At 34.2% G+C, this 27,966-nt stretch overlaps 1 protein-coding gene across 1 annotated transcript in view; it reads left to right on the top strand.

The window, feature by feature from the left end:
* ALDH1A5 (aldehyde dehydrogenase 1 family, member A5) overlaps positions 1-25,556 on the top strand; it is a 42,889-nt gene extending 17,333 nt beyond the window's left edge. The window contains exons 5-13 of the mRNA XM_001373162.4: positions 1,050-1,111; positions 2,440-2,568; positions 4,272-4,385; positions 8,375-8,477; positions 10,664-10,848; positions 13,029-13,193; positions 16,936-17,093; positions 22,362-22,436; positions 24,984-25,556. Coding sequence (XP_001373199.2) covers positions 1,050-1,111; positions 2,440-2,568; positions 4,272-4,385; positions 8,375-8,477; positions 10,664-10,848; positions 13,029-13,193; positions 16,936-17,093; positions 22,362-22,436; positions 24,984-25,056 — 1,064 coding nt within the window. The 3' untranslated portion in view covers positions 25,057-25,556. The remainder of the gene's footprint in view (positions 1-1,049; positions 1,112-2,439; positions 2,569-4,271; positions 4,386-8,374; positions 8,478-10,663; positions 10,849-13,028; positions 13,194-16,935; positions 17,094-22,361; positions 22,437-24,983) is intronic.
* Positions 25,557-27,966: the final 2,410 nt, after the last annotated feature.

The raw sequence follows: 27,966 nt of genomic DNA, 5'->3' as shown, positions 1-27,966 counted from the left end.
TGGGAGGGAGAGGTTTAGAGAAGGGAGGGAGTGAAGGGAGGAGGAAACTAGGAGAAATATTGATCCACTAATCATCAGTAGGGATCAGTAGACAGACCCCAGAGCATTCCCCATAAGCAGTATGCCTATGGCTCCATATCTCTCTATCTCTGTAATATCTCTATCTCCATACCAGCAGCTCTCTCAAGTCACAAGCCAGAGCATTCAGTCATTGCAACAAGAAATAGTTTCCACATACCAGCAGCAGCAACAAGTAATAGTTCACCACAGATTTACATTTCTATTTCAGTGATAGAATTGTTTTAATTATGCTTGCCCATTCTTTGCTGCTTTATGCTAGTATCTCTTCCTTTGCTTCAATATCTGATAGCATTGGCATTATCCTTCAGAAGGCCAGTCTTTCCACTTGTATGCTAGATTCTATCCCCTTGCATCATCTCCAGGAGATGGGATTCCAAAATCTTGTACCTCTCTCTTGAGCCTTAAACCTTTGACCATAAATATGCTCAAGTCCCCTCTATTCTTAACCTATTTCAGCAGACCTTATAATTCTTTCAAGTTCTCATCATTTTCTCATCTTTTTCTCTGGCAAACTCCTTGAAAATGAACAAAACAAAACTTTGTATTAGTTATTGCAATTCTCCTTTTATGCCTCAGTCCTTTGCAGCCTCCTTTCACCTTTCTCCTTGAACTAATTCTATTATTAATTGCCAAATCTGCTCCTTTCCATACTCCTCACTAAACTGAAATCATTCTTAATTGATGAGGGAATGTTGTTCTGACATGATCTGGGTAGATGGTTCAAGTCACACATAATGCTATATAATAAAAGTCATTTAAACTAAAAAAAAAAACTAAACACAATAAAAAAATTAAATATTCCATGAATATAATGAGACAACAATATACTATATACTATTTCAAATGCAGTATTATAAAATCTTCTTTTTCTATGTAGAAAATAATTACCTTTGTTACTATTGGCTTTTGTTTAGCAATATTTGTCTGATATACTATGTTTTTTTTTTTCTAATTTTGGTTTGTTTTAGATGGAAATTTTTTCTCATATACAAGACATGAACCAATCGGTGTTTGTGGCCAAATCCTTCCTGTAAGTTACTTCTACATATGAGACCTTGAAAACTATTTCATTAAAAGGAGAATTTAATTCTCTCTCTACCACATAAAGGAATGTTTAGAACCATACTAAATATGTAAGTTATAAAGGGCATATACAATAATCAATTTGTACATTATTTTTCCTATGGATAAATCACTTCCTTTATATAAACTAGGGATCCTTAAAAACTTTTAGGCCAATGTAGTGTTTTCTATATCTATGACAAACTAGTTGATCTGGTGGATGATTTCTAATATTTAAAACCCAATACAATAAGTTTGAAAACAATAATAAGTGGTTAATAGAACAAGAAGTATTGCAGTCTTTCATAACTTTTGTGTCACATTGGGAATTTGATTCCTATTCCATGAAATGTTACTCTTTTTGATAGAAAAAATAATTCAAAAAGACAAAAATTAAAAGTCATGACTTGCTTCTACACCCCCACCACATACAAAACAGTGGATTTTTCTAAAAGTTTATATAGATATAGATAGATAGATAGATATAGATAGAGGAAGATATAGATGTAGATATAGATATAGATATAGATATAGATATAGATATAGATATAGATATAGATATAGATATAGATATAGATATAGATATAGATATAGATATAGATATAGATATAGATGTGCAGGTAGGTGTCTCATTGGATAAACAACTAGGTAGTCATAAGTCCAAATGTAGTCTCAGACACTTCCTAGCTGTGTGACACCAGGCAAGTCACTTAATTTCAATTGCAGAACTCTGAATGCTCTTTTGCCTTAGAACTAATATGTAGTATCAATTTTAAGACAGAAAATAAAGGTGTGTGTGTATATATATATATATGTATATATATATATATAGATGAGAGGTCAGTGAATCTGTACTCATATAAAATCTATAATATCACAATTCCAGGTGGTATTATTCTAGATTACTTTTTAATATTAGGGAAATATATTAATTGAAATAAAGATCATTACTATTTAACAAATATATGATTTCAGCAATGTGTTCTCCCTCCTTTGATCTCAATAATAATCCCTCTATATAGATATTCTTTATAAATTGTTTGTTTGGAGGAAAAAATTCTTCAATTAATGGCCATTTCCCTGACTAGCTACTGCAAGCATAACTATGCTAGTCTTTAAATGACATAAAACAGCCCTTCCTCTAAAATCAAAAGCATTTTAACTGAATAGAACCTTCCAGAACTTCTATTCCACTCTTCAGTCACTTTATACCATCATGACATAACAGTGTAAGAGTTTAATGAAGCATATGATTCAGTATTAATCAAGAAATTGATGTTCACCTTTACTTTATAGTGGAATTTCCCTTTGGTTATGCTAGCTGTTAAAATTGGACCTGCCCTTTGCTGTGGAAACACCGTGGTTGTCAAGCCAGCAGAGCAGACCCCCCTCAGCGCTCTTTATGTAGCATCATTAATCAAAGAGGTAAGTTTGCTAACTTACAATGTGCTCTAGAACAATCTACTATGTGAAAAACTTATTATTATTATAATCATTAAAATTATTTTTGACTCAATAGAAAGAGAGCTGGGCCTAAAGACAGGACCTGTTCCTCCACTCATATGTGGCCTCAGACATGTTCTAGTTTTGTCACCCTTGGCAAGTCACTTAATCTCAATTGCCTAGCCCTTACCACTCTTTACTTGGAACTGATACTCAGTATCAATTCTAAAACTGAGGTAAGGAGTAAAAAATTATTAAAATTTTTGACATTGACTTCAGAGAAGCAAGGTAACTATATTAACGTAAGTAGGTGGTCAGAAACCTAGTTTGACTAAATGTCTCAGAAATACATTCTAATTCCTTGTGTTGCTTGTTTTACTATTTTAAAAATTCACCTAACAACCTATTTACATTACCAGTACTCTTTTGTCAAAGTTTCTAAAGATTGCATGTGGTCTTAAATTACCTTTAAAGTTTGCTCTTTCCCCACATGCAGACATTATTTTTATTTTTCTTCAAAACTTCAAAAATATATAATTCTCTTGGTGTGTGTATTTTCTCCACTGATACAGATAACATTCTCAGAGTAAAAAAGATGAAAATCTTTAGAGATGCTGTGACTGGAAAATATAATTTTCTGCAAATTACAAGGCAATGATATGATTAAGCTTAAGCTGATTCACTAGGTCAGTATGTATAGATTTTATTACTGATCTGGTTTCAAAGTCTTCCCAGCTCAATAGAATCTGTCAGGGCTTATAATTTGAGCCAAATAATAGAACTCAAGGGTTACTCTAAAGTTTTACTTTAATACCTCATTATAGTGTTTACTCATTAAAGATGGAAACATTCCTTACCCTAAGAACTCTGAGAACTGATTCTTACTCTCTGATTTTCTTTCTAAATGTTGTGATCTAGGAAAATTATGGAAATTAAATGTTATATCATGAGATTTTAGAAGATTCAAAGATGATAGAAAGTTTAATAGACAGAAGAAATATGTACATACCACTCATAACTCCCTTTCCTTTCTAGCATAGTTGTCATCACATTCATTCTATCCCTTCCTGGTATAAAGAGAAATGAAGTCCAGAAAATATTTCATCTTGAATGTCTTTTGGGGAAACCAAATATGTCTGTTGTGATGAATGAACGAATGAATCTGATCATGTTTTGGGGAAACAGTGATTTTACCTTCTGTTCATTTTCCTCTACTTCAACAACACTCATCCACAGAAATTTATGTCATCCCTTGGTCAATCTAAATGTCTTTTTTGAAAGATAGTTCACTCTTTGAAGAAAAAAACATAAATGAAAATGAACTAATAGTTGGGGATTTTCTGCTTTGTATAGTTGTCTTCTGTAATGAGATTCTACAACTTGAGATAACTGGGTGGCTTCTCTTTCTCACTCTTTTTTTAAACCCTTACCTTCTCTCTTAGCTTTGATGCTAAGTACAGTTCCCAAGCAGAAGAGTAGGAAGTGATAGGGAATTATAGTTAAATGACTTGCCCACAGTCACACAGCTACAGAGTACCTGGGGCCAGAACACAGGAACTCCTGTCTATAGGCCTCACACTCTATCCACTGAGTCATCTAGCCCTGCTTTTTCTCTTTATAGTAGTTTTAATTCATTTTTCTCTGGAATTAATTTGTGAATTAATTTGTGGCTCTCACTCTTTTAGGCAGGAATTCCACCAGGAGTTGTGAACATTGTGCCTGGGTATGGACCCACAGCTGGAGCAGCCATTTCTTCTCATATGGATGTGGATAAAGTGGCCTTCACAGGGTCCACACAGGTAAAACAAGTTAGATCTTAATTCATCCCTAATGTTTTGTTTATGTAGCAATTTGGGGATCAAGTTTCATTTAAATTACATCCTTATCTGATGCTTTCAAATGTGGTTTTGAGGGAAGGAATTTAGGAAGAGAACAGTCTTCAATTTAATGCAAGAGGAATTCAGGTCTGGAAGAATATAATAGCCCCCTCCACCCAAGAGTAAGAGATTGTTCTCCTTTGCATTTGCATGTATCCAGCACAAAAATTAGCATGGAGTAAACTTGTAATAAATGTTGCTTAACTCAAGGTCCTGTTATTTTTGCATTAGACCTTCCTTTCTTATTGTGTTTGTCATAGTCAGGCATCCAAATACGCTTTAATTCTGTGAGTAGACACCAATTTATAGAGCAAAGAAGGCCTAGGTTGGTCCACATGTTGCTATTGATGGATGTATAAGACTGACTGTGATTGAAAGCAAGGCAAGGTCATGGTCATGAGCTAGGTGTTCACATAGAGTTATAGTATAATGATGGATACTCTGATGCAAACCCAAACCAAGTCTTAGCAGTCTTAAATGATTACTCTGTATTTGGGGTATTATTTCTCAGGATCAATACTTAATTGTATATAAGGTCTTGCATGCCTATGATGCTTTAAAGCTTACACAGAACTTTTCTTGCAACAGACCTACAAAGAATAGCATTGTCTTGAAGTCAGAAAAATTAGGCTCAAAGTCAGACTTTGCCATTAAGTAATTTCACATATTCAGCAACTCACAAGCTCATTGTACCTCAGTTTTCCTCCTCTGTATAATAAAAAGATTAGACTAGTCCTTAGCTATTCTAACAGTCTGTGTTTTCTATAGGTAACTACGAGGAAGAGGGAAAGGGGGAAATGTCAGGGAGAGGGAGAAGGAAAGAGACAGAGAGAAAGAGATCTATATATGTGTATATGTTAACAAAAAAGATCATAAGTATATGTCCTATCCTTCTATATCCATTATAGTAATGTATCCATCTTAATATTTTTAAATTACAATAGCCATTCAGAGGACCCATTATGCTCCTTTAAAATATATTGCTAAGTATATTGTTTTGCAAGAGCTTTGTATTTTATTGTTAATATCAGATGAGAGAGTTACTGACAAAGGAGATGTCAATACATTAGCCGTGTTTGGAGACATATAATATTTGGCCCAGTTATACATCTGAATATCTAGAACTACTTTTTAGAAGATATAGTTGAAAGACCAAAATTGTGGGATGGTTTTCTTTGTCACAATGGTTAAGTAAAGTTGGAAGTTTATACTTCCAAGATGTATTACCCAGTCTAGCTAACTTAATATCAGTGGAGATCTAAAAATAAGCACTAATTTTGGTTCAAATTACATATATTGAAATGTATGGAATTAGAGAAGTGGCAGGCTGCTTAGCAACAGCTGTTTACAAAAATGGTCCATTTATAGTCATTGAGAATAAAAAGGAAAAGCTATAATTTGATGCAATGAATATTCATTGCCTTCTTGGACAAGAAATACACACACACACACACACACACACACACACACACACACACACACACACACACATATATATGTCCAGGTTGGGAGAGTTGGGATGGGAAAGATGAAGAGCTTAATTTGCATTGATTTCATTTAATTTCCTTTTATATCATTTAGTATAAAACTAATTCATCTTATATAATCCTTTAAGGAGTATATGTAATTAGATTTTTGGAAAGATTAGTCCCAGTTTTTCTTTAACTGTGATAAAGAGTTAGCTTAAGCGCTCCTGTTATAAACCTTCTTAAGTTAAGTACAAATCTTTTACTATCCTGATTTCTAATAAACATAACAGAAGTAATCATATAGTTAGTGGTAAAATTAGGAACTTATTACTAGTATTTCCTTTTTTTTAGGAATATGTCAATAGTCAGGTCCTCAGATTTTATGACTCAAAGAAACAACTTTGTTTATCTTTAAGCTTCTTCTTGTGAGTTATTATATGTTATTATATCAATGTCTTTTCCTAAAATATTATCTAAAGAGAGAAATGACAAGATCAATAAAATAATTGGACTTTGAACTAGAATTTATTAACTATAGCTAACATACATTGCATATTGGGTTTTATTAATCAGTAATTTGTATCAAGTGTCAAAGTCCTGTAAAAACTAACTGTGAATATCCATAAAAGGACAATCATCGCAGACTGGGGTGATGTGGCCACTGACTTTTGCCTATGAATAAAGTCAGTTTCAGATCAGATTTTGGTCCAGTTTTCTTTATTTGTTACACAGACAAGGGTAAGTCTATATTCTCTGAACACAGTTGAATTAACAGTTAAAATAGTTTTGATGTAACTAAAAATAATACACAGAGATTCAAATATTATGTTGTAAGTTATGGCAGCAGTCAGCAAGCTACATGTATAGGTAGTACCTTTCTTAGTAGAACTCATAATACCTCTCTGCCTTCTCATTTGCAATAAAATTCATGTCCATTTTCCTATAGAGGATGTACACAAAGGACCAGAGGATTTTCACTTATTATTTTAGCATCTTCTGAGTTCTCCAAAACCAAATAGACTTTTTAGTTATTGTCTCATGTTATTGTTACCTGCCCACACCACTTTTTCTGAACCTACATTATTTAAGTTTCATCTTATATACCTCCATGAGATTCAGTATTAGTGATATTCAATACCTCATGTCTTTCTACTGCCCTTCCTATTATTTGAAATTACAATTCTTTTGATAGTATTGATGATTAAGAGATGGAATATTTCAGGAGCAAACTATTTGAGATGACTGAAAGCAATTTTTTCTGATTGCAATCTGGTCTGATTTCTTCCTACTTTTTAATTCTATGCCTGACTCATTGGTCATATAGAATGATTTCTGAAGTTATACAATTGCTCAGACTTATTTGATAGGCTATTTATCCAATTGTCATCAGCTCTGGTTTTCCAGTATCAATAAGCAATAATCATACAAAACAAATCTAGGATTTCATAAACATTCAGTCATTGTTTCAAGTTAATTGAATTGAAATGTTACCAAAATACAGCAATTATAACATCAACTGGCATTTTAAGAGTTCTCTCTTTTCTTATACCAAAGTTGAGTTTGGAAAACAAGTTGACAAAATATTAGCTACAATAATAGAAACTGATTTGATAGTATTATTATATAACAAGATAAAATACAGATACCTGTCAGAGAGACAGACAGGAGTCTGATCCAAGATAAATTAGAGTAGAGTGAAGTGGTAGAGCAAGGCTTTATTGGAATAAAGGAAGGGCAAGGGGGTCTCTGTGAAAGTAGGGGTGGTTGTGGGTGGGTAGGGGGGAGTAGAAAGCAAGGAGGAATGAGGGGATGCCAAATCTCCACCTGAGTGGAGATGGATTTAACCTCTTTTTGTCAGGGAGGAGAAAATCTGTGTTGACTCTCTGGGCAAGGTGAAATACATGATTAAATCATTGTATGTCCCTAGAGACATCCTTAGTCTCTGGGGTTGGGAGGACTAGTTCCCAGGCATGTTGTTCAGCCATGCTGGAGGTACAAACTGAGGGAAAAGAGTCTTGGTGTCCTGCCAGGCAGGTGTTGTTGGGGTTGGCAGGTGCTGGAAGGGTTTTACCAGTAAGTTTGGGTAGTGATTGGGAGAAGGGGAGTTTGGGTCCCCTAATCTTTCAATACCTGAATGCAAGTAAAAGGCATCTGCAAGTGTTTTATTACAATTTCCCTTCCTTATAGAGTGTTATTGAAAAGGAGAATGAGATAATGAACCCTGAGAATAAAGGAGATTATGAAATAATACAATTTTCAAGTTGAAAAGGTTGTTGGAAATCATTTAATCCAGTGTCCTAACTAAGTAATCTTAAAACAATCCAAAAATACAAATGAGAGAACACTATGAGAATTCTAGGATTTAGAAATCCAAGAGCTATGGATGGGAACCAACCAACTTTCCCAACTGGGAGCCAACTTCCTCTTTATGTTCTCTTTCAGGTTGGTCTGTTAATCAAAGAGGCTGCTGGGAAGAGCAACCTGAAGAGGGTTTCACTGGAGCTGGGGGGAAAGAGTCCTTGCATTGTATTTGGTGATGCTGACTGTTAGTATTATTAATGTTGTTTTTTTTTTCTACATTTCTTTTACTTTTGCAGTGCCAGAAGGCAATGTTTGAGAAATATTGTGCAGAGCTTAATTATTTCTATCTAGATTACTGAGATGAGGCTTTTAAAAACCAACTCAAAAAACTATTACAATCCAAAATCCTCTCTGTTTGCAAGGAGCTTTGCTAGGTGCTAAGAATAAAAAAGACAGAAACCAGAGGCTTACATTTTACTTGAGTTTCTCTTACAATAAAACAAACAAAAACATCACAGTTTTTACTTTTTTAACATAATCAACAAACTATAAAGCACTAAGTTATGCTTCATTTGTCTTTTAGATCTTATCATACCAACCAAGGCTAAGCTCTAGCATAAAGCACACAAGAATGTTGATTTGATATTGTTGATATTATACCATCTACTTCCTGTTGTTTTACCTACATAGCTTTTTAGATGATAGTATACTGTTGCATTTTATGTACCACCCAAAGAGATGCTATCTTTGAAGTTTTCCATCCTTCATGAGTTAATTCAGAAGGACTTTAAGAAGGTGAGAACAATTCATCAAGTTAAAGGAAACTGATCCTCTGGGCTGCTATAATAATGATGACAATAATGACAACAAAAATATACTTAACATTTATATATCTTTTTAAAGGTGGAAAAGTGAATTGCAAATATTAACTTATTTGATTGTCATAACAAATCTGGGAGGAAAATAATATATTGTCCTCATTTTGCAGATGAGAAATAATGATTGTACAATTCCTGTTTTCTCCCTCCCCTTATCCCTCTCTCTCCCAGAGTTGACAAGCAATTCCACTGAGTTTTATTTACATATGTATTATTCCTCAACCCATTTCCATATTAATTATTTTTATAAAATAGTAATTCTTTAAAACCAAAACTACAAATCACATGTCCATATAGACAAGTGATAAATCATATGTTTTACTTCTGTTTTTCTACTCTCACAGTTTTTTCTCTAGATGTGTATAGCATCCTTTCTCATAAGTCCCACAGAATTGTCCAGGATCATTGCATTGTTATCAGTAGTAAAGTCAATTACTTTTGATTGGCCCACAAAGTTTCTATGTATAGTGATCTGGTTCTGCCTATTTTACTCCTCATCGGATAATGTAGGTCTTTCCAGTTCTTATAGAGCTCCATCAATTCATCATTCTTTATAGTACAATAATATTCCATAACCATCATATATATCACAATTTGTTCAGCCATTCCCCAATTGAGGGAGATCCCTTCATTTTCCAATTTTTTGCTAGAACAAAAAGCACAGCTATGAATATTTTTATACAAACAGATCATTACCCAGATTTTTTTATCTGTGATACAAACCCAGTAATAGTATTGCTGGATCAAAGGGCATGCATTCTTTTAAGGCCATTTAGGCATGATTCCCAATTGTACTCCAGAATGGTCAGATATTTTCCACACTCTCCAACATGTATTATTTTCCTTTACTGTCATATTGGCCTCTCTGTCAGGTGTAAGGTGATACTTCAAGGTTGTTTTGATCTGCATTTCTCTAATCAAAAGAGATTTAGAACATTTTTTCATATGATTATTGATAGTTTTCATTTCTTCATCTAAAAACTGCCTATTCATGTCCCTTCACCATTTGTCAATTGGGGAGTTACTTGATTTATCATAAATTTGACTTAGTTCTTTGTATATTTGGGAAATTAGACTTTTGTCAGAGAAATTTACTATAAATTTTCTCCCAGTTTGTTGCTTAAGGTGGATCCACTTTTTGAGGCATTTTGAAAGATTCCTTTTGGAGATCAAGATTTAAAGTTTTTAAAAATGTAAATTTAGATTCTACTCTAATTGTTTTATATACTATTGCTGGAGAGTTACTCAAGTGTATTATGTTTTGCTAAGTTAAGCCCTGGAGACTTGTATAATCATTTCAAGATTTCCTCAACTTCCCAGTTTTAAAGCTGTCACCACAATAAACATTCAGTGACAATGGGATCCAAAGAGAGAAATAGACCATTCATGGTGTATTTTAAGATCTAAAAGCTATTTTCTCTCTTCTTTCCAAAAAATCAAAAACAAATAAAAATCATCATTTAGAAATGTGTTTTATTTCACTTTGCAGAATCATTTTATAACCTGATGGCTAGTGATTTCTTTTTTCTTTCTTTGTTTTTTCTTTTTATAGTGGATAGTGCTGTGGAATTTGCACACCATGGCGTATTCTTCCACCAGGGCCAGTGCTGCATTGCTGCATCAAGGCTTTTCGTGGAAGAATCCATTTACGATACATTCGTTCAGAAGAGTGTAGAGCGTGCCAAGAAATACACACTGGGGAATCCTCTGAACCCAGGAGTACAGCAAGGCCCTCAGGTTGGTAAATAATGTATGTAATGTAGACAACAGAAAACAAATATCAATAAAGAGAATGAACTCTGCCTCTAATTCACTTCTATGGATGCAGAATGTCACGTGGATGATTTTTTCTTATTGTTTTTCCTAAACATGATTGGAATATATTGAAAAGATAAGCACAGTCAGAATTTCTCAAATTGACGCAAGAAATAGAACTTCCTCAGACTGGAGTCAGGAAGCCTTGAGTTGAAATCCTTCCTCAGACAAGAGCTATGTGTATGTGGAGCTATGAGCTATTTCCTCATGTGTCAAATAGAAATAATAATAGTACCTACCTCATAGAAAACTAGGAAAACGTGAAAATGCTATATAAATGCTGTTATTTTTATTATTTAATAAAAAAATAAATCTCTCAGCCATTTTCTCTTCCGTTGTACACACGGAGTAAGTTGTCACAAAGGTATCCTCACATGTTGTCTTGCCTGAAATAGAAAAGAGGAGACTTGTGGTGTAGTGTCGCTCAAAACAAGTCAGATTAGCTCTTTTGAGCAATATGAGAAAGGTTTTTTACTTTTTTCACAAGGAACAGGAGACACAGAAGTAAATATAACTTATTATATAACTCAATCTAAAATTCAAACTTTCTTTTTTAGAACTGCTTTTCTAAATCTAGACAAGCCATTCCCTCTTTCTTCCATCACCTTTTTCTATATCCTCCTTTCTCAAAAACTCTACTTCCCTCTGGTTTCTCTCATTCCATATGCTTCCCCATAGCCCATCCTGCACTCTTCCTCCAACTTTTGCCCTCTTGAAAATTAACAATATCTCTTTTACATAATTAATACTTTGGAACTGAAAAAGCATTTTCCTTACAACCATCTTATGAGATAGGCAGTGAAAATGTTGTTATTCCATTTTAAGGATGAGGAAAATGAGATTGATAAAAATTAAAATTAGTTGCAGTCAGATAGCCAAGTTAAACAGACAAGATAGAATTTGACCTGGGTCTTCTGACTCCAAATCCAATCATCTTTCTGTGACATTGCTTTTGTTTTGTCAGTCTTCTTCCCCCCAAAAAAGTCTATAAGGAATTGGGAACTTTTAAAAAACCACTTTCTAACTTTTATATTTTTCCTGGAATAATAATAAATGTTGAACTATTTAATAAAGAAACTGAATATTTACTAAATTCCTCTTAAGATAACCTCAGTGGCATGCAATGATGTCAAGAGATAGTAGCAATGAGAGAATGCTAATAGGACATAATCTTGTTTATATTGCAATGGTCTTTATCAAGTAACTGGCCCTGAAACACTAGTCTTCCTAAGACTAAGGTAACATTTTAAACTTCTCTTGATGAGTTCTACCATAAGTTTTAATGATTTCAGGGGAGAGTGTGAATTCATTTGAAGCAAATAAATTGTAAGCCTAGTTCCAGATGACTCAAATTTTCTTTGGCATAAAAGTAAACCAAGAACAATTGGAATTTTTCTTAAGTTTTAAAATCAGATTAAAATGGACTTCAGTTGAATTATAATTTGGCAAAGTTATATTATTTCACTTCTCCAAGACTCTTAGTACAAGATGGTTTAGAAATATACATTTATATGAATACTTATTTAAGATTAATTGAAGGCTAGTCAAATGAAAATGGTTAAAGATAGGTCTTCTTTTCCTCTTTTTTAGCCACATGTCAAGGACTTTTTAAAACTAACTAGCAAGGGGGCATCTGCATAGCTCAGTAGATTAAAACCCAGGCCTAGAGACAGGAAGTCCAAGGTTCAAATCTGGCCTCAGTCACTTCCTAGTTGTGTGACCCTGAGCAAGTCACTTACCCCCCCATTGCCTAGCCCTTAACACTCTGCTGCCTTGGAACCAGTACCCAGTATTGATTCCAAAATGGAAGGTAAGGGTTTTTTTTTTAAATAAAAATAAAAAATAAAATTAACTAGCAATAAAATTCATTGTAATAAATTATTTTTGCAATATGCTAATCTTATTTTACATTTTTGTAATACTTTATAAAGATAGATTAAAAAAAACACTAACAACTAACTGAGGCCAGAGAAACTATTTAGATAAAAAATTTAACAATTTTTCTATTTTTTAAATCATATGTTTAAAGAATCATTTTCAATCTAATTTTTTTCTTTGCTTTCTTCTGGCTCTCCTCCTTTTCCTCTCATTTAATCATATAGATTGATAAGGAGCAATACACAAAAATACTTGATCTCATTGAGAGTGGAAAAAAAGAAGGAGCTAAACTGGAATGTGGAGGAGGACCATTTGGAAATAAAGGTTACTTCATCCAGCCCACTGTGTTCTCCAATGTTACTGATGAAATGCGGATCGCTAAAGAAGAGGTAAAGGAATTGGTTACATTCTGTTCCATCAGTCACTTTTGTGTGTACTTTTGTGTGTACAATCTTGTACATAGTTTCAAATTCCAAGGCACAACTTTCCCATTAGATGTTAATTTCCCTTTCTATTTTATCTTAATGATTTGTCTCATTCATGAATAGATTTTTTAACTATTGGCACCTAGGATAGGGAATCCTGAGCACTACCAAACCATCTGGTAATAATTACAAATTATGATACAGAAGTTCAAAACATTATTATACCAAAGTAATAGAAAGAGAAAATATCTCTATTAAAAAACTAATAGTAGAAGACATAAAATGCCAAATTCATTTTATTTCTCAAGCCTTCTCCTCTTTCAATAGGGAACCTTTATAATACCTGCCCTTATTGAGATCATTGCTGACCTAATTTGAATTTATGAAATATTGTAGAAGCCATTGAGCCCATTTAACGATCGCATCTTGAAGACAAGATACATCATCTGATTCAGAGCCCTGTCTTTCAAGTTTACAAATAAAGCAAACTTTCCAGAACAAATTATTTATAGTTGCAAAACATCTGAATGGATGAAGACTTCACAGAATCTACCAAAATTCTTATTACTCTGATTGTCAAGATGTTTCCCCCTTTATCTAGCTTAAGTTTCTGTATCCCCTTCTATCTAATTCCATTTTTCCATTTAATAATACCGATAATGATAATAGTTGCTAAAAAGAAGGCACCTCAGAAGACTTTAACACTTTTATATTCTAGATAAGGTAACAGGAGTCCTTGAGAAAGTAAATAAATTGCTTAATGCCTAGTCAGCATTAGATGGAAAATGTGAATGTGCTTCTTTTGATTGCAAAGTCAAAGAATGCTATTTCCACTGAACCACTCTTACCCCTCTCCAGTTTTTTAATATCTTTATATACGGAAAAGACCAAAAACAGACCACATTTAAACACAACAATTTGATTAAAAGATAATGTAATAAATATATTGTCCCCCTCCCCTTATAGAATATAGTAGTAAATGGTCTTTTAGGGATATGCTGAGGACTGTTCTGAATGGCTCTTGAGAGCCACTTGATAAATGTTCATCATGACCATTTATAGCTTAAAAATCACCACATCTTACAAATCATGGTTTAACTTGTTGATTTTTTGATGTCTAGACTTAAGAAAATAATGAAGGAAATGTGAATAATGTAGATCAAACTTAAAAGTAAGTCACCAGTTTTGGAGAACCAATTGTGAACATTTCCTAGCATGCCCATGCCCTGTCCTCATTAAGCCTATCTAACTTTTCAGAGAGCCCTTAAGTCTCTGATCTCATTTTGTTGGTACTTATACAAAGGCATCATGATATAATGGATGAGTATTTAGGCTCCTAATCAGAAAGGCCTGGTTGTCAATCTTGCTTCTGATACTGACTAGCCATGTGGACTTATCACTTAACTTTTGTGTGAATCAGCCACTCATTTGGAATTACCTACTAATTCATAACTTGGTGATGGTTTGATTTTGTTGGAGGGAATGTGTAAGACTGGTAAAATCACAGAAACTTTATTTATTTGTATCATCTCACTCACTGGCAATATTACCCTTTTTTTCAGGTAAGATAACTGAGGCTTATAGATGGCAAAGAGACATACCTAAGATGTCACAACTGGTGATGCATGACTTTTACTTACAGAGTTTCCATATTAGACCATTCTGCTATTGATGTTCATTTTTGTTTCCCTTTACAACCACTCAGTATTCACTCTAAGCATTTTCAATTCCAAGGTCCTGCATTCATCTCTTTCAGAGAACAACTTTACTTTGAGAAACTAATTTATCCGCCTTTGTTTAAGGAAGTCCTAGGAACCTGTGTATCATTAGTCTAATCTTTTCATAATGCTTATTGGACAGACTTGAATTTAAGAGGAAGATTTGTAGGAAAAAATTAATGCCTAAGAAAATAATATCTTACTTGTTTGCTCACACAGATTTTTTTTTAAAGCTCATGGATTTTTTTTAATTCCACAGACACCCTGCTTTTTCATAGACTCTATCCCTTATTTTAAAGGGAAAAAGGCAGATTTGACTGACAAAGTGATCAAGTATGACAACACATGCAACATTCTGCCTCTGGCATTCCCTGTATAGATGTTTTCCAATTTATGGAAGTACTTGGCAGAAAAAAAAAAGAGTATCTGGAAAGTGACTTGGATAATTCCAAAGTGTAGAAATTGGTTTCAAACTTGGAAAGGAACTTTGATATCACTTAATAATCCCACTTCTTTTAGATATAAGGAGAATAAAATATAAGAATTTAAAGAACTATCTTAAAAATGACCTAATCAAACTCTCTAATTTTATGACCAAATAACCCCCCCAAAAAACAGAAGACCAGATACATGATGTGATTCATCCATGACCATTTTGTCCGTAAGCAGAAAATGATTCCTTCTGATTGGATTATGCATTCACTTTGGAACTCATTGACCATTGGAGATTAAAATATAGATCTGAGTTGTGAACATTCAGGTCACTCCTTGGTTTTACCTAAGTAATTTTCTCTGTCCTAGATTATAAATGGTGTCAAGTGACTCCTGCCTACAGGTACTATTATAAAGCTAGTGATCTGATCATAAAACAGATTCAGTTTGATAATATTGTTTTTTGTTGGAAACTTTGGGAATGACCTGTCTTTGTGCAATTTTCTTGAAGGTTATAAGTTGAGGGGGCAGCTGGGTGGCTTGGTGGATTGAGAACCAGGCCTAGAGATGGGAGGTCCTAGATTCAAATCTGGCCTCAGACGTTTCCTAGCTGAGTGACCCTGGGCAACTCACTTGACCCCCATTTCCTAGCCCTTACCACTCTTCAGCCTTGGAACCAATACACAGTATTGATTCCAAGATGGAATGTAAGGGGAAAGAAGAAAGAAAGAAAGAAAAAGAAAGAAAGAAAGAAAGAAAGAAAGAAAGAAAGAAAGAAAGAAAGAAAGAAAGAAAGAAAGAAAGAAAGAAAGAAAGAAAGAAAGAAAGAAAGAAAGAAAGAAAGAAAGAAAGAAAGAAAGAAAGAAAGAAAGAAAGAAAGAAAGAAAGAAAGAAAGAAAGAAAGAAAGAAAGAAAGAAAGAAAGAAAGAAAGAAAGAAAGAAAGAAAGAAAAAGAGAGGAAGCTATAAGTTGAAAGGAGAGTTTTAATAATCCTCAACTGAAATTTTATTTCTGATATAAATACTTTAAATTTTAGTAGAGGATCATAGATATAAAGTTGGAAAAGGCCTTGGAGCTCAACTATTATATTATAGATAAATAAAGTAAGGCTAAAAAAAAGCAAAATTATTTGTTCAATATCAAATATATAAGGAGCATAGCCAAGATTAGAACCCAGACCCTCGGATTCTGATTTTTGGGATTCTTTCCACTGTGCCAAGGTGCTTCCTTACATGTTTTCTAGAAGGGCATTCATTCAACTAGCATTTTTAATTGCCTACCATATGCAGGATACCATCCTAGTCAATGAGAATACAGTGAAAACTAAATCTAGTCTTCTTTACATCAAAGTGATTTCATGTATCATCTTAAGAAGACATCTACCCCTAACTTGTCAAGCTTCAATTCATATTCCAAATGAATCACCAAACAAAAACAAACTGTCCATGCAACAAAACAGCAGCCATCTTGATTTAATTCATATTTGTATGCCGCCCCCCCTTCTTCTCTCTCATTTCCCGCATGTCTTTATCTCTCTCCTTCTCTCTGTGGAGCAGATTTTTGGACCAGTCCAACAAATTATGAAGTTTAAAACTATTGATGAAGTGATCAAGAGGGCCAACAATACTAACTATGGCTTAGCAGCAGGCATTTTTACCAAAGACCTTGATAAAGCCTTGACAATTTCCTCTGTCCTGCAAGCTGGAACTGTTTGGTAAGTCAAACCTTATCTATGTGAGCTTTTAGGGAATTCTGTTATGTCTCAGATCACATTAAGAGAAAAACTTGGACATTTGAAAAAGCAATATTTTCCCTCCTTTCAAATCAAGTGGGTCACTGGGATGTAGACCTTCTATTCTTGTTTTCTGAGCCACTAATGTTTTATAGGTTAGAGATTTGGTGGTTTAATTGAAGTCTAGCTATCCTTTGTGGTTTGGTTCCTAAAGATATTTTAATGAAAGCTGTTGTTTAAAATAGACTAATTGAGAGGCAGTGAGGTGTTAGTAATATTGACATTGTAAGTAATATGAATAACAAAATTTAAATAATACATAATACCATAAATATATTATTAAAGTATTATAATTATATAAAGTGCTTTATATATTATATAGTGTTATTAAGTACCATAATAAATTATAATATTTTATCATATAAAATTAAAATGTAATAATAATAGGTAGCATTTATATAGCTTTAAAATATCATCTCATTTTATTCTGACAGAAACCCTGGGAGGTAGCTGAAATAATTTTCTCCATTTTAAGGTTGAGGAAATGGAGGCAGTCAAGCATATCTAGTAAATGTCTAAGAACCAGGCTTAGGGTCAAGCAAACTTAAGTTCAAGTGCTGTCTCTGACAAATAGTTGCTGTGTGGCAAGTCATTTAAGCTTTTAAATTACTGAAACCTCTCTAATATTACATTACACTATTATGAGTTGCCTCACTCCATCAATGGAAAGAATTTCCATTTTGAGTAGAAACTTTTCTAGTGAAATGACCAGTTCAGAATAGAGAAAAAATAATTGATCAATAAATATTTATTAGCACCTAATACATACTCAACACTGTATTCATTGTGGCGGAAGAGGAGGTGTTATATGTTATGGTTACATATCTTATTTGGGGACTAGACTTGTGATTTCATTGGTATAGAGATCTCCAAGGGAGGAAACACCCCTACTAGTTAGCACTTGCTCTGAAATTTGGACAGTTGTTTTGGAGGAATATTTAAGAGTTGCTGGTGGCATTGAGAAGTTAGTGACTTCCCCAGGATCACATAGCCAGTATGTGTCAGAGGCAGGAACTGAACCTTATCTTCTTGGTTATATTCAGGGTCATGTAATTTAGAGCTGAAAGGGATCTTGGCAAACATTTAGCCCAACCATTTGAATTCGATAAATTAGAAACCCTAACCTCAGAGATGTTAAGTGACATGGTGAATTCATACAGTAAGGAACAGAACCAGAATATAAACCTAAGTACCCTGACTCGAAATTCAGTACTTCAACACGATATAATAACTTTATGTGGCTAAGTCCTTTGTTCTATTTCTTGTGGATTTGCACATTCTCAGATTAATTGCTATATCAGTCTTTGTGATCATATAGCAATTTTGAAATAATCACCTCCCAATTACTTTTGGCCTTGCTTTAGGGTAGGCTTCTTCATTTATAACTGTTCTCTCAATACTTTCTCCTACATACACTCTCTATCGTAGTTAGGACTACTGAAAAAATAATAGTTGCACTAGCATTAGCAGTCCAAATAGACTTTCTTCCTAGTGAGAGACTCAACACAATCTGAAAAGCATTCTAAGGAATTGTTACATCAAGCTGTTGAGATATGATAATGACTCTTACAGATTGGATAAAGTGGTGCAGCATTTTCAGGGTGCTTGGGGACACCAAGTACATTAGACATCATTCAGTTACAAAAGGAAATCAACAATCTAGACAACGTAGTGTATGAAGGAGAGGCAATCAATACAGCTCAAAAATGGAAAGAAGCCTTCTTCCTTAGATCCCCAAAGTTGGTTTGGCCTGTGTCTACAAGGGAGTCCTTTAAGGGAAAAAACTCATCAACATGTTAATTTTTAACATGTTTACAATTCCTACAACTTTTTTTTTTCCTGAATGTCCATCTTGTCTACACTGATGACTTCTAAACATTTTGCATACATATGGAAGTATATACTTTTTTTTAGTAGTGCTTATTAATGATAACAAACATAATGGTAGAATTCATGATAAGAGGGCATATTATATATCTATCAGATGAAGCAATGTCACATGAATTATCAACTGTATCTTTAGAGTCCTTTATCAGATAAGTCAATCATATTGAAAACATAGGGTTCCATACATAGCATTATAATATATGAATATAGTAAGCATTTTGTCCTTTTTTAGCTAAGACTTTTATGCTAAGGTATTAGGGGTCCTAACTAATGATTTCAAGGGAAGGCAAGAAAATAAGTTTTAAGCATTTACTACATGCTATGAATTATGCTAAACTATGGAATTAAAAATATAAGTTATGTTCAAGAACTTTTATGAATAGTTCCTGAGACAGAAAGAAAACACTGAAGTCCAAATGTCCAGAAATATGAATTATCTTTAGAAGATGTGATTTTATGATTCATAAGCTCTCTTGATCAGTTTTTGTGAAAGTATGACCACAGATACTGCTTGCTTTAGTAGGAGATTTTGATCTAGTTAGTGTAGTAGATAGAACACTAAGCCTAGGGTCAGGAAGATCTGAGTTCTAATATAGCTATATACATTGCTGACTATGTGGTATTAGGGGAGTCATTTAACCTCTATTTGCCTCACTTGCTCATCTACTGGCATAATAATAGCACCTACCTCCGAGGGATATTGTGATGCTATTGGATCAATCTGATAATTATGGGAAGTTGCTTAGCAAAGTACTCAACATACAGTAAGAATTGTATAAATATTAATTATTTATATTGTTTGTAGATTACTTTCATTTTTCATCCATTTGCTTTAATATATCAGTACCTACAAAATTATTTCTTTTGAGGAATTGTTAACAAAATGGTTTGCGGGCAGTTGGGTGGCTCAATGGATTGAGAGCCAGACTTTAGAGATGGGAGGTCCTGGACTCATATCTGGCCTCAAACACTTCCTAGCTGTGTGACCCTGGTCTAGTTAATTAACCCCCATTGCCTATGTGATAGAGACATGAGAGAGAGAGAGAGGTTTTACAGGACTTGTGGACCAAGATGCAGGGCTAGATATCTAGCTCTAGATGTCAGTCAAGAGAAGATTCCAATGGAATGTTCCCATTCCGAGTGGCAGTTGGGGGCTTTTGCTGGCCACACTAAGAGGAGAAACTTGGTTTGGGGGGACTGGGTCTCTGTTTCTTTGGCTCTGAGCAGTTGAAGCTGACCAGGGGAGAAGCTTTGGTGGTCTATAAGAGAGTTGAGCTGGCCAGGAGAAAAGGAGAGATTTAGAACTTTGTTGTTTTCTGGGGTTAAGCTGAGAGACCTTACTGATTTGTGAAGAAGAAAGAAGATTTTTACTGCTGTTGTCCTCCATCTTCCTAACTGTTTAAGAGTCACACTTGTGACTCCCCAAAACCCTCAATTTTATCTCCTTTAAATTAGGGAAATCCTCATCCCTCTTACCTCAGTTTCACATCCTGTTATCCCAATAAACCCCTTGACTGAGAAAACAATTGGAATATCTTTATAGTTTACTCAGGAGGGAGGAAAGAAGCAAAGGCTTCAAGAAGATTTGGGAGGTGAGGGAGACAAAAGGGAGAGATTGATTAAGGGAGGGAGTAAGGGAGGAAGGAGGTTAGGAAATAGATTGATCAATCAGCAATCAGTAGGGATATGTAGGCAAACCCCAGAGTATCCTCCAGTATCTATCTAGAGCAATATTCCCTGTCTACCAGCATCCCTGTGTGGTAGCATCCCTCAGCATTTCTCTGTTCTACATCCATTACAAATAAGCAAGTTTAGGTTCCTGTAGCATCTCTCTCTAATCACAGCCAGCCAGAGAACAACAGTCATTTGCAGAAGTAACAGTTTCCCCTCAGTTTACCATTCTCTATTTCAATAATAATAGTTTCCTCTCAGTTTATTTTTCTGTTTCACCTGGCCCTTACCATTCTTCTGCCTTGGAACCAATACATAGTATAGAATCTCAGGCAGACGGTAAGAATTTTTAAAAAAGGTTTTTATTTAAAACTCAAAAATATCATTTTGAGTAGATGTTTTGTGTAAATGGAATTGCATCAGTAGGGGCTCAAGAACTAACATAGTGAATATAGTAAGTACATATCCCCCAAAATATAGTTAATATAGGACCTTGAGAGAATTGTAATGTAACCATATTGTGTTGGTCCATTTCAGTAGGAACCTCTAGTAAGATAAGTTAGAATGAGTGAGATAATATAGAGAAAGTGTCCACGTACCTATGTGAGAGGTATGAGAAATTAAGTATGAGTGGCAACATACTTTACTTGTTATAAACTAATAACATCAGTAAATATTGTTTAATTTGTCATAGGAAACTTTTTAGATTGTTTAAAAATCTTCCTTGTCATGCTGTCCTTCATAAATTCAATTAAAAAAATAATTTCTTTAGGTTTCTTGAGAATCACACAGACTATGAAAAGAGTCGATGAAATGTGTTCTCTTCCAAAAGAGGGAGTACCCACACTGATGTGATGACAATGCCACTGAATTATGGAATTAAAGATATGTAACCTAAATCTAGAAAATTTTGCATTTATTCCCTACTCTGAACAGAGAGGTAATTTGTCCTAATAGTTAAAGAGCTGGACCCAGAACCTTGAAGACTTGCATTTTTGTCCTGCCTCTGACACAGGGCCATATCACTGTTGTCGTTGCTGTTTCTGTCATGTCCAACTCTCTGTGACTCATCTGAGGTTTTCTTGACAGAAATATGAGAGTGGTTTGCCATTTCTTTTTCTGTATCGTTTTACAGATGGGAAAATTGAATTAACAAGGGTTAAGAGACTTGGCCACTTGGCCAGGGTCACATACCTAGTAATTGTCTGATCCTGGTTTTGAACTCAGTATTTTTGACTCTAGGACTTGACAATCCACTGTACCACCCATACCAGTCATAGTTCTGGACAAATAATTTAACTACTTAGTGTCCTGGCAAAATTTCAGATTGTAAGTTGCAGAGCAGATCTATATAGACCTCCTTTGGTAGAGAAGCTTTTTTTCATTAGGAGTTCTCTATCAAGCTGAAATCACAGATCTGATGCAAAATCAAAAGCGGATACCATTTCTAAAGTATTCAATACACTTCTTAATATACAATACACATTGAATAAATGTATATTCCTTTTCCATTTATATCTTCCTTTCCCTTCCAAAAAATAAAATGAAATCAACTTCAAATATAGTAGCAACCTAACAAAAGCTGACTGAATGAAACTAAACTGTTAATTTAAAATACTCTTGTCTTTAAAGGGTGAATTGCTATGGCTTTTCTTCTCCTCAAACCCCTTTTGGTGGATTCAAGATGTCTGGAAATGGACGAGAACTGTAAGTAAGGCCTTTTGGCATTTTAGGTGGAATGTCTATGATATGTGTTAGTGGATGTTCCTTGTTTGCTCAGTAATAATTCTGTATCTTTGCTTTATCATGTGCTTCCCTTCCTCTTTCTTAGGAACTTAGAAACCCAAATAGTTCATTGAATCTTAGATTCCATAGATAAGTGTGAAAAGATGTATACAAATTCATACAACTACATACTTATATTTATATATAGTTTCTGGACAAAAGAAGAGTCACAATTGAACCATATTCATTTAAAAATTGAACAAATACTTTTCTTTTATAAATACATGACTGGGGGCATCTGCATGGCTTAATGGATTGAGAGTCAGGCCCAAAGACAGGAGGTCTTAGGTTCAAATTTGGCCTCAGACACTTTCCAACTGTGTGACCCTGGGCAAGTCACTCAACCCCCATTGCCTAGACCTTACTGCTCTTCTGCCTTTGAACCAAAAACAGAGCAAGACAGAAGGTAAGGATTTAAAATAAATAAATAAATAGAAATTCTTCATTATAACAAAATTGTACTAATTGTATTGTCAACATGGAATCCAAAAGCCCCAAACTTGTGGCCTAGTGGGATGTGGAAACCCCAGATTTTGACCTGTCACATGAGAGTTCCTCCCTGAGAGAAAGTCCTACTTCAGTGCCTCTTAGACTAACAATAGACTTTAAGATGTCAAATGACTCTCCTTGTCTCCAAAAGCCTCTCCCAGTATATCACACCCTCCTTCCCCTTGTGAGACTGATGTGTCACCTCCTGTGCCAAATCTTAAAGTCTATTGTTAGTCTAAGAGGCACTGAAGTAGGACTTTCCCTCAGGGAGGAACTCTCATGTGACAGGTCAAAATCTGGGGTTTCCACATCCCACTAGGCCACAAGTTTGGGGTTTCTAGACTCCATGTTGACAGTACTTTTGCCATTTTAAAAATACATTGTTGCAATGTTAGCTTCTCAGTGATAAACAATGGTCTCTTTGTTTCACCCCGAGAACAGGATAAACATATAGTGGAATATTGTTGGCTAGTAACAGATACTTAAACTTTTAATGCCTCTGTAGTGTTTTTATAGCTTTTGCTCACTTAGAAATATTGCTTTCTTCTTGTTTATGTTTCCATATTGTGGTATTTCTTTGAAGGAACATTAGAAATTTTCAAGGCAAAATTTGCTTGATGAATGGTCATCTTTAATCTCATTATAATTTGATAATATTTAAATTTAAATACAATGATTTAAATTTAAATAATTAATGTAAAATGATTCTTGAGTCCTTTGGAGATTCAGCTTCCTTCGGTTCAGCAGTCACATAATAATATATATAAGCAAAAATATAACAAAATATATATTTATAATATATCTATATTTACAAAATATATATTTAACTTATAATATATATGTATATATATCCTCTTGTTTTTTAGAATGCCACTCACCAAGAGATATAACTAGGGAAGAGAGGCTAACACTTTGCATCAGGTGCCAATCTGGAAATGACAGAATATTTACTGTTCCATTGTTATTCATGTTCCCAAACTCCCTGACTCACTAAATGCCAGCCTGCACTTCTTCAGGAGTTCAGAGATGGCATATGGACTCTAAGAAGGAGATAGAAAGAGTCACAGTTTTAAGAGGATGGAAAGGGAAGACCTTTCCCACTTTAACTGCACATAGTTGAACTGTCCTTTCTATACACAGTGCCCCTGTCACCTCCAATTGTCCTCTGCACTGTGTTGCTATCTTACTCCTGCCAGTTACTCAGATAGCTAGATATTCCCCCTGCACTTAACTTTGGAAACATTCCTAGAATCTCAGCCTTGTAGCTGATGCAATATGCCTATGTAATACGAGCATCACTGTCACAACTTCCAAAAAAAAGCTAAAACCTTTAAAAACCCTTATCTTCTATCTAAGAATCACTACTGTATGTGTTAGTTGCAAGGCAGAAGTGCAATAAGGGATAGGGAGTGTGGGTTAAGTGATTCCTCCAGGGTCACATACCTAGGAGGTGTTTGCAGCCAGATTTGAACCTAGGTCCTCCCAACTCTAGACCTGGTTCTCAATACACTGAGCCACCTGACTGTCCCCAGAGGCCATAACTTTTTATATGAATTTATGAAAGGAATTATTAGTACATATAGTGTTTCTAAGAGTTATTGTTTCTATTATAGATGTTTCTGAGTAGATAAAAGCTTCAGAGAGCTTAATCCTGGAAGGGGGGGGGGTGTGGAGTGTCCATAGCTGGATTTTGTGAATATGGAGGATTCCTAATGACAAAATTTCTTCTACTGATGCAGATCAGCATTTCTTCTTTAATCCCTATTCTTTGAGATTGAAGTCCTTTGACATTAAGTGACTTACCCATGGTCACATAGCTGAGTAAGACCAACACCATGGTCTTCTTGACTCTAAGACTTGCCCTCTAGCCCTACCCTATCTTATATCTTCCCTGAAGAACCAGAGAAAAATTCATACTGAGACATTGACTATTTTGTATATATGGAAGTATCTCTAATGCAATTTTTTTTTACTCTCTAGGGGAAAATATGGTCTTCATGAATACCTTGAAGTCAAGACTGTCACAGTCAAGATTTCTGAGAAGAACTCCTAAGAATGTCACAGGAGGTGATGCTCTGTATCTTCAATAGTGGAGCATCTCCAACCCTAAATCATGAAAGTTTTTATAGCTGCTATTTTATGCTGCCATTTTTTATATCATCAACAACAACAAAAAAGTTTTATCTAAAGATGCTCTGTGCCTTCTAACTGGTGAATCTATTCTACCTGAAATATGTGGGATGGAATTAACCCATGATCCCTTAAGTATTAGAATTATTATGGATTTTTCTTATTAGATGATTCTTGCCAAGGTTGTCATAAAAATAATATCATTTGTTGTTTTTTAATAGTTAATAGTTCATTAAAATATATTAAACATGTTAATTCACCAAGTAGATATATTCTGTTCACTGATGCTAATGTCTTCTTTGTCTTTGGAAACTGTCCTTTCCTTAGGAAACAATTACTGTGACTGTTTCCAAAGAACTAATAACCTCTCTGCTTAACTGACTGAAATATTAATATCAGATTCATTAAAACAATCTTGTATAAGTTGGTTGTCATTTAATGTTCTCATTTACATTTACATACATGTCACTTAATAACAGTTCTTCACTGTTGATCTTTCAACTTCATTCAGTGGTAGGACATATTTTGTGTTGAATTAGTTATATATATTTTAATTTAAAGGCACAAATATTTGAACATTTCCTCATGAAAGACGTGTTTTTTACTTTTTAAAATATCTCTTAAGTCTAACAATATTGAAGAATATTAAAGAGAATTGGTGAGTAAAGTGATCACAGAGGAATATCAAGGGAGTTGCTAACAGTGAAAATTGTCAAATTTACATTCTTTATAGAAACTCAGAATCTCATAAATAAAGCATTGAAAGGGACTTCATAAGTCATCTACTCCAACACCCTCATTTAACAGGTGGAGAAATAATGCAGAGATGATCAGTAGTTATTAAGGTAATAAATTTAATAAGTAGAAACATTGGAAGCTGAACCCAGGTTGCCTAACTCCAAACCCTCTAATCATTCTCATTGTAAAACCCTTACAAATTATGAGGAAAAGTGAAGGTAGTTGGCAGATGACTTGGATATCAACCCACCTAAGCCATCAAAGATAACTTGTTGAACATGATGGAATTATAGAGAATCTCTATTTTAAACAATCTTTCCTTTATTTGTCAGCAACACCTTGGCTCATCTTCAGTTTCCTACAAATATATCTTCTTACTGTTATAACCACCCATATGAAATTTGCATCATTGGGGAACTCAAAGTTTTGACTTCTAAGAAGCCTGAAATTGGCTGAATTCAAAGAATCACAGATTTAGAAATGGAAAGAATATCAGCAATCATTTATTCCAATTCCTTCATTCTAGAACTCATAAAGAATGAGGCAATGTGATTTGGCCAGGATCACAAAGGTGATTATCATTAGAGTTGTTACTACTACAACCCAGATCTTCTGACTTCAAACTAAAACCCTTTCCACTATACTATCCTGCCTTCTCTTCCTATTGATAAATTTAAAACTGAACATTTTAAGTTTTCCTTGAATTTTGCTGTTTATGAAATCCAGGAAGGTTTTTATTGTAGTTTTTCTTCACATTTTCCTAAATTGCTATTTTGTCAGACAATCACACAAAGGGAGAAAAATTAAGATATTCCTTTTGACTGAACTGCCTTTCTTCTTCAATTAACGTTTGTATATTTAATAGAAAAAGAACAAATTGTTATTATATTCCCTCCAATGAAGCCATAGAATGCCAATTTTTGTTAGCTACACATTTTCTCTCTTTTAGCTAACAATCCCTGAAGACCTTTCCCATCAAACAATGTCACTGTATTCATCCTTAAAATATACAGATATAAACATAATAAAATACTTTAATTCACAAAAAATTTAACCCCTTTTTATGATGATTTTTGATTCTACTTATGCTTCAAAATCATAAGTAGAAATTAGTATCTTTGTTAGGTAAACCTCCTAAGTATGAGAACTAGAATAATAATGCAGCCAGGTGACTCAATAGATAAAGCACCAGGTTAGGAGACAGGAAGATCTGAGTTCAAAACTGCTCTCAAGCCACTCACTAACTACATGTCTTTGGGCAAGTTACAGAACCCCTTTTAGCCTCATTCTGTAAAATGAAGATAATAATAGTTCATATATCCCAGTGTTGTTTTGAAGACAAAATGAGATAATAGATGAAGTACTTAACATAGTGCTGACACATAGTAACACTATATAAATGCTAGCCACTGTTTATTATTAGTAGTACTATTATTTTAGCTAATATTTATATAGAATTTTCATTTTGGCAAAGCAAAAATATATAAATATGTTATCCCTTGTAACCCTGAGGGGAAAAAATGTTGAATTGGGGCTATTATTATCCTCATTTTAGAATTGACAGGTTAACAGTAAAGAAGTCAAGAAAGAGAATTGTGATTTGTCCAGTCACATGCTAAATGCTATTTGAGTTAGTTTACAATTAAAATCTTCTTGACCCAAAATCTAGCATGGTGTCCAGTGTGCCATCTTCCTGCCTAGAACGACTAGGATGCAGCCACATAGGACTGAATTTTTATGCTCCTGTATTAGACACAAGAGATTATTTTAATGCTATCTTGCTACCATTCACATATGAAGGGTGGTGTCTCTTATATTTCATGAGTTTTCAGATCCTTTTCTAATTTCATAACAGGTTTGCTATGAGCACTAATTGTGAAAAATGCCCATGTTAGAGATGACTGTGCCTCAAGTTTGGGGTGTAAGAATCACAGAAATGACTGTCTTCCACACCAGAAGCAGATGGCAGAATTTTCTGACCATGGGCTTCCAGAACCAGGGATTATACCCATCATACCAGTAGCATTTGCTGCCTGAGCCAACTCTGATAAATGATTTAGGGCTTTTAAAAATGTTTTACTGATGTCTTTTGTTT

The sequence above is a fragment of the Monodelphis domestica genome, chromosome 7, assembly GCF_027887165.1.
Source record: "Monodelphis domestica isolate mMonDom1 chromosome 7, mMonDom1.pri, whole genome shotgun sequence".
In the NCBI taxonomy this organism is placed as follows: domain Eukaryota; kingdom Metazoa; phylum Chordata; class Mammalia; order Didelphimorphia; family Didelphidae; genus Monodelphis; species Monodelphis domestica.
The sequence above is the reverse complement of the archived record's forward strand: the minus strand, read 5'-3'. Positions and strand labels throughout refer to the sequence as shown.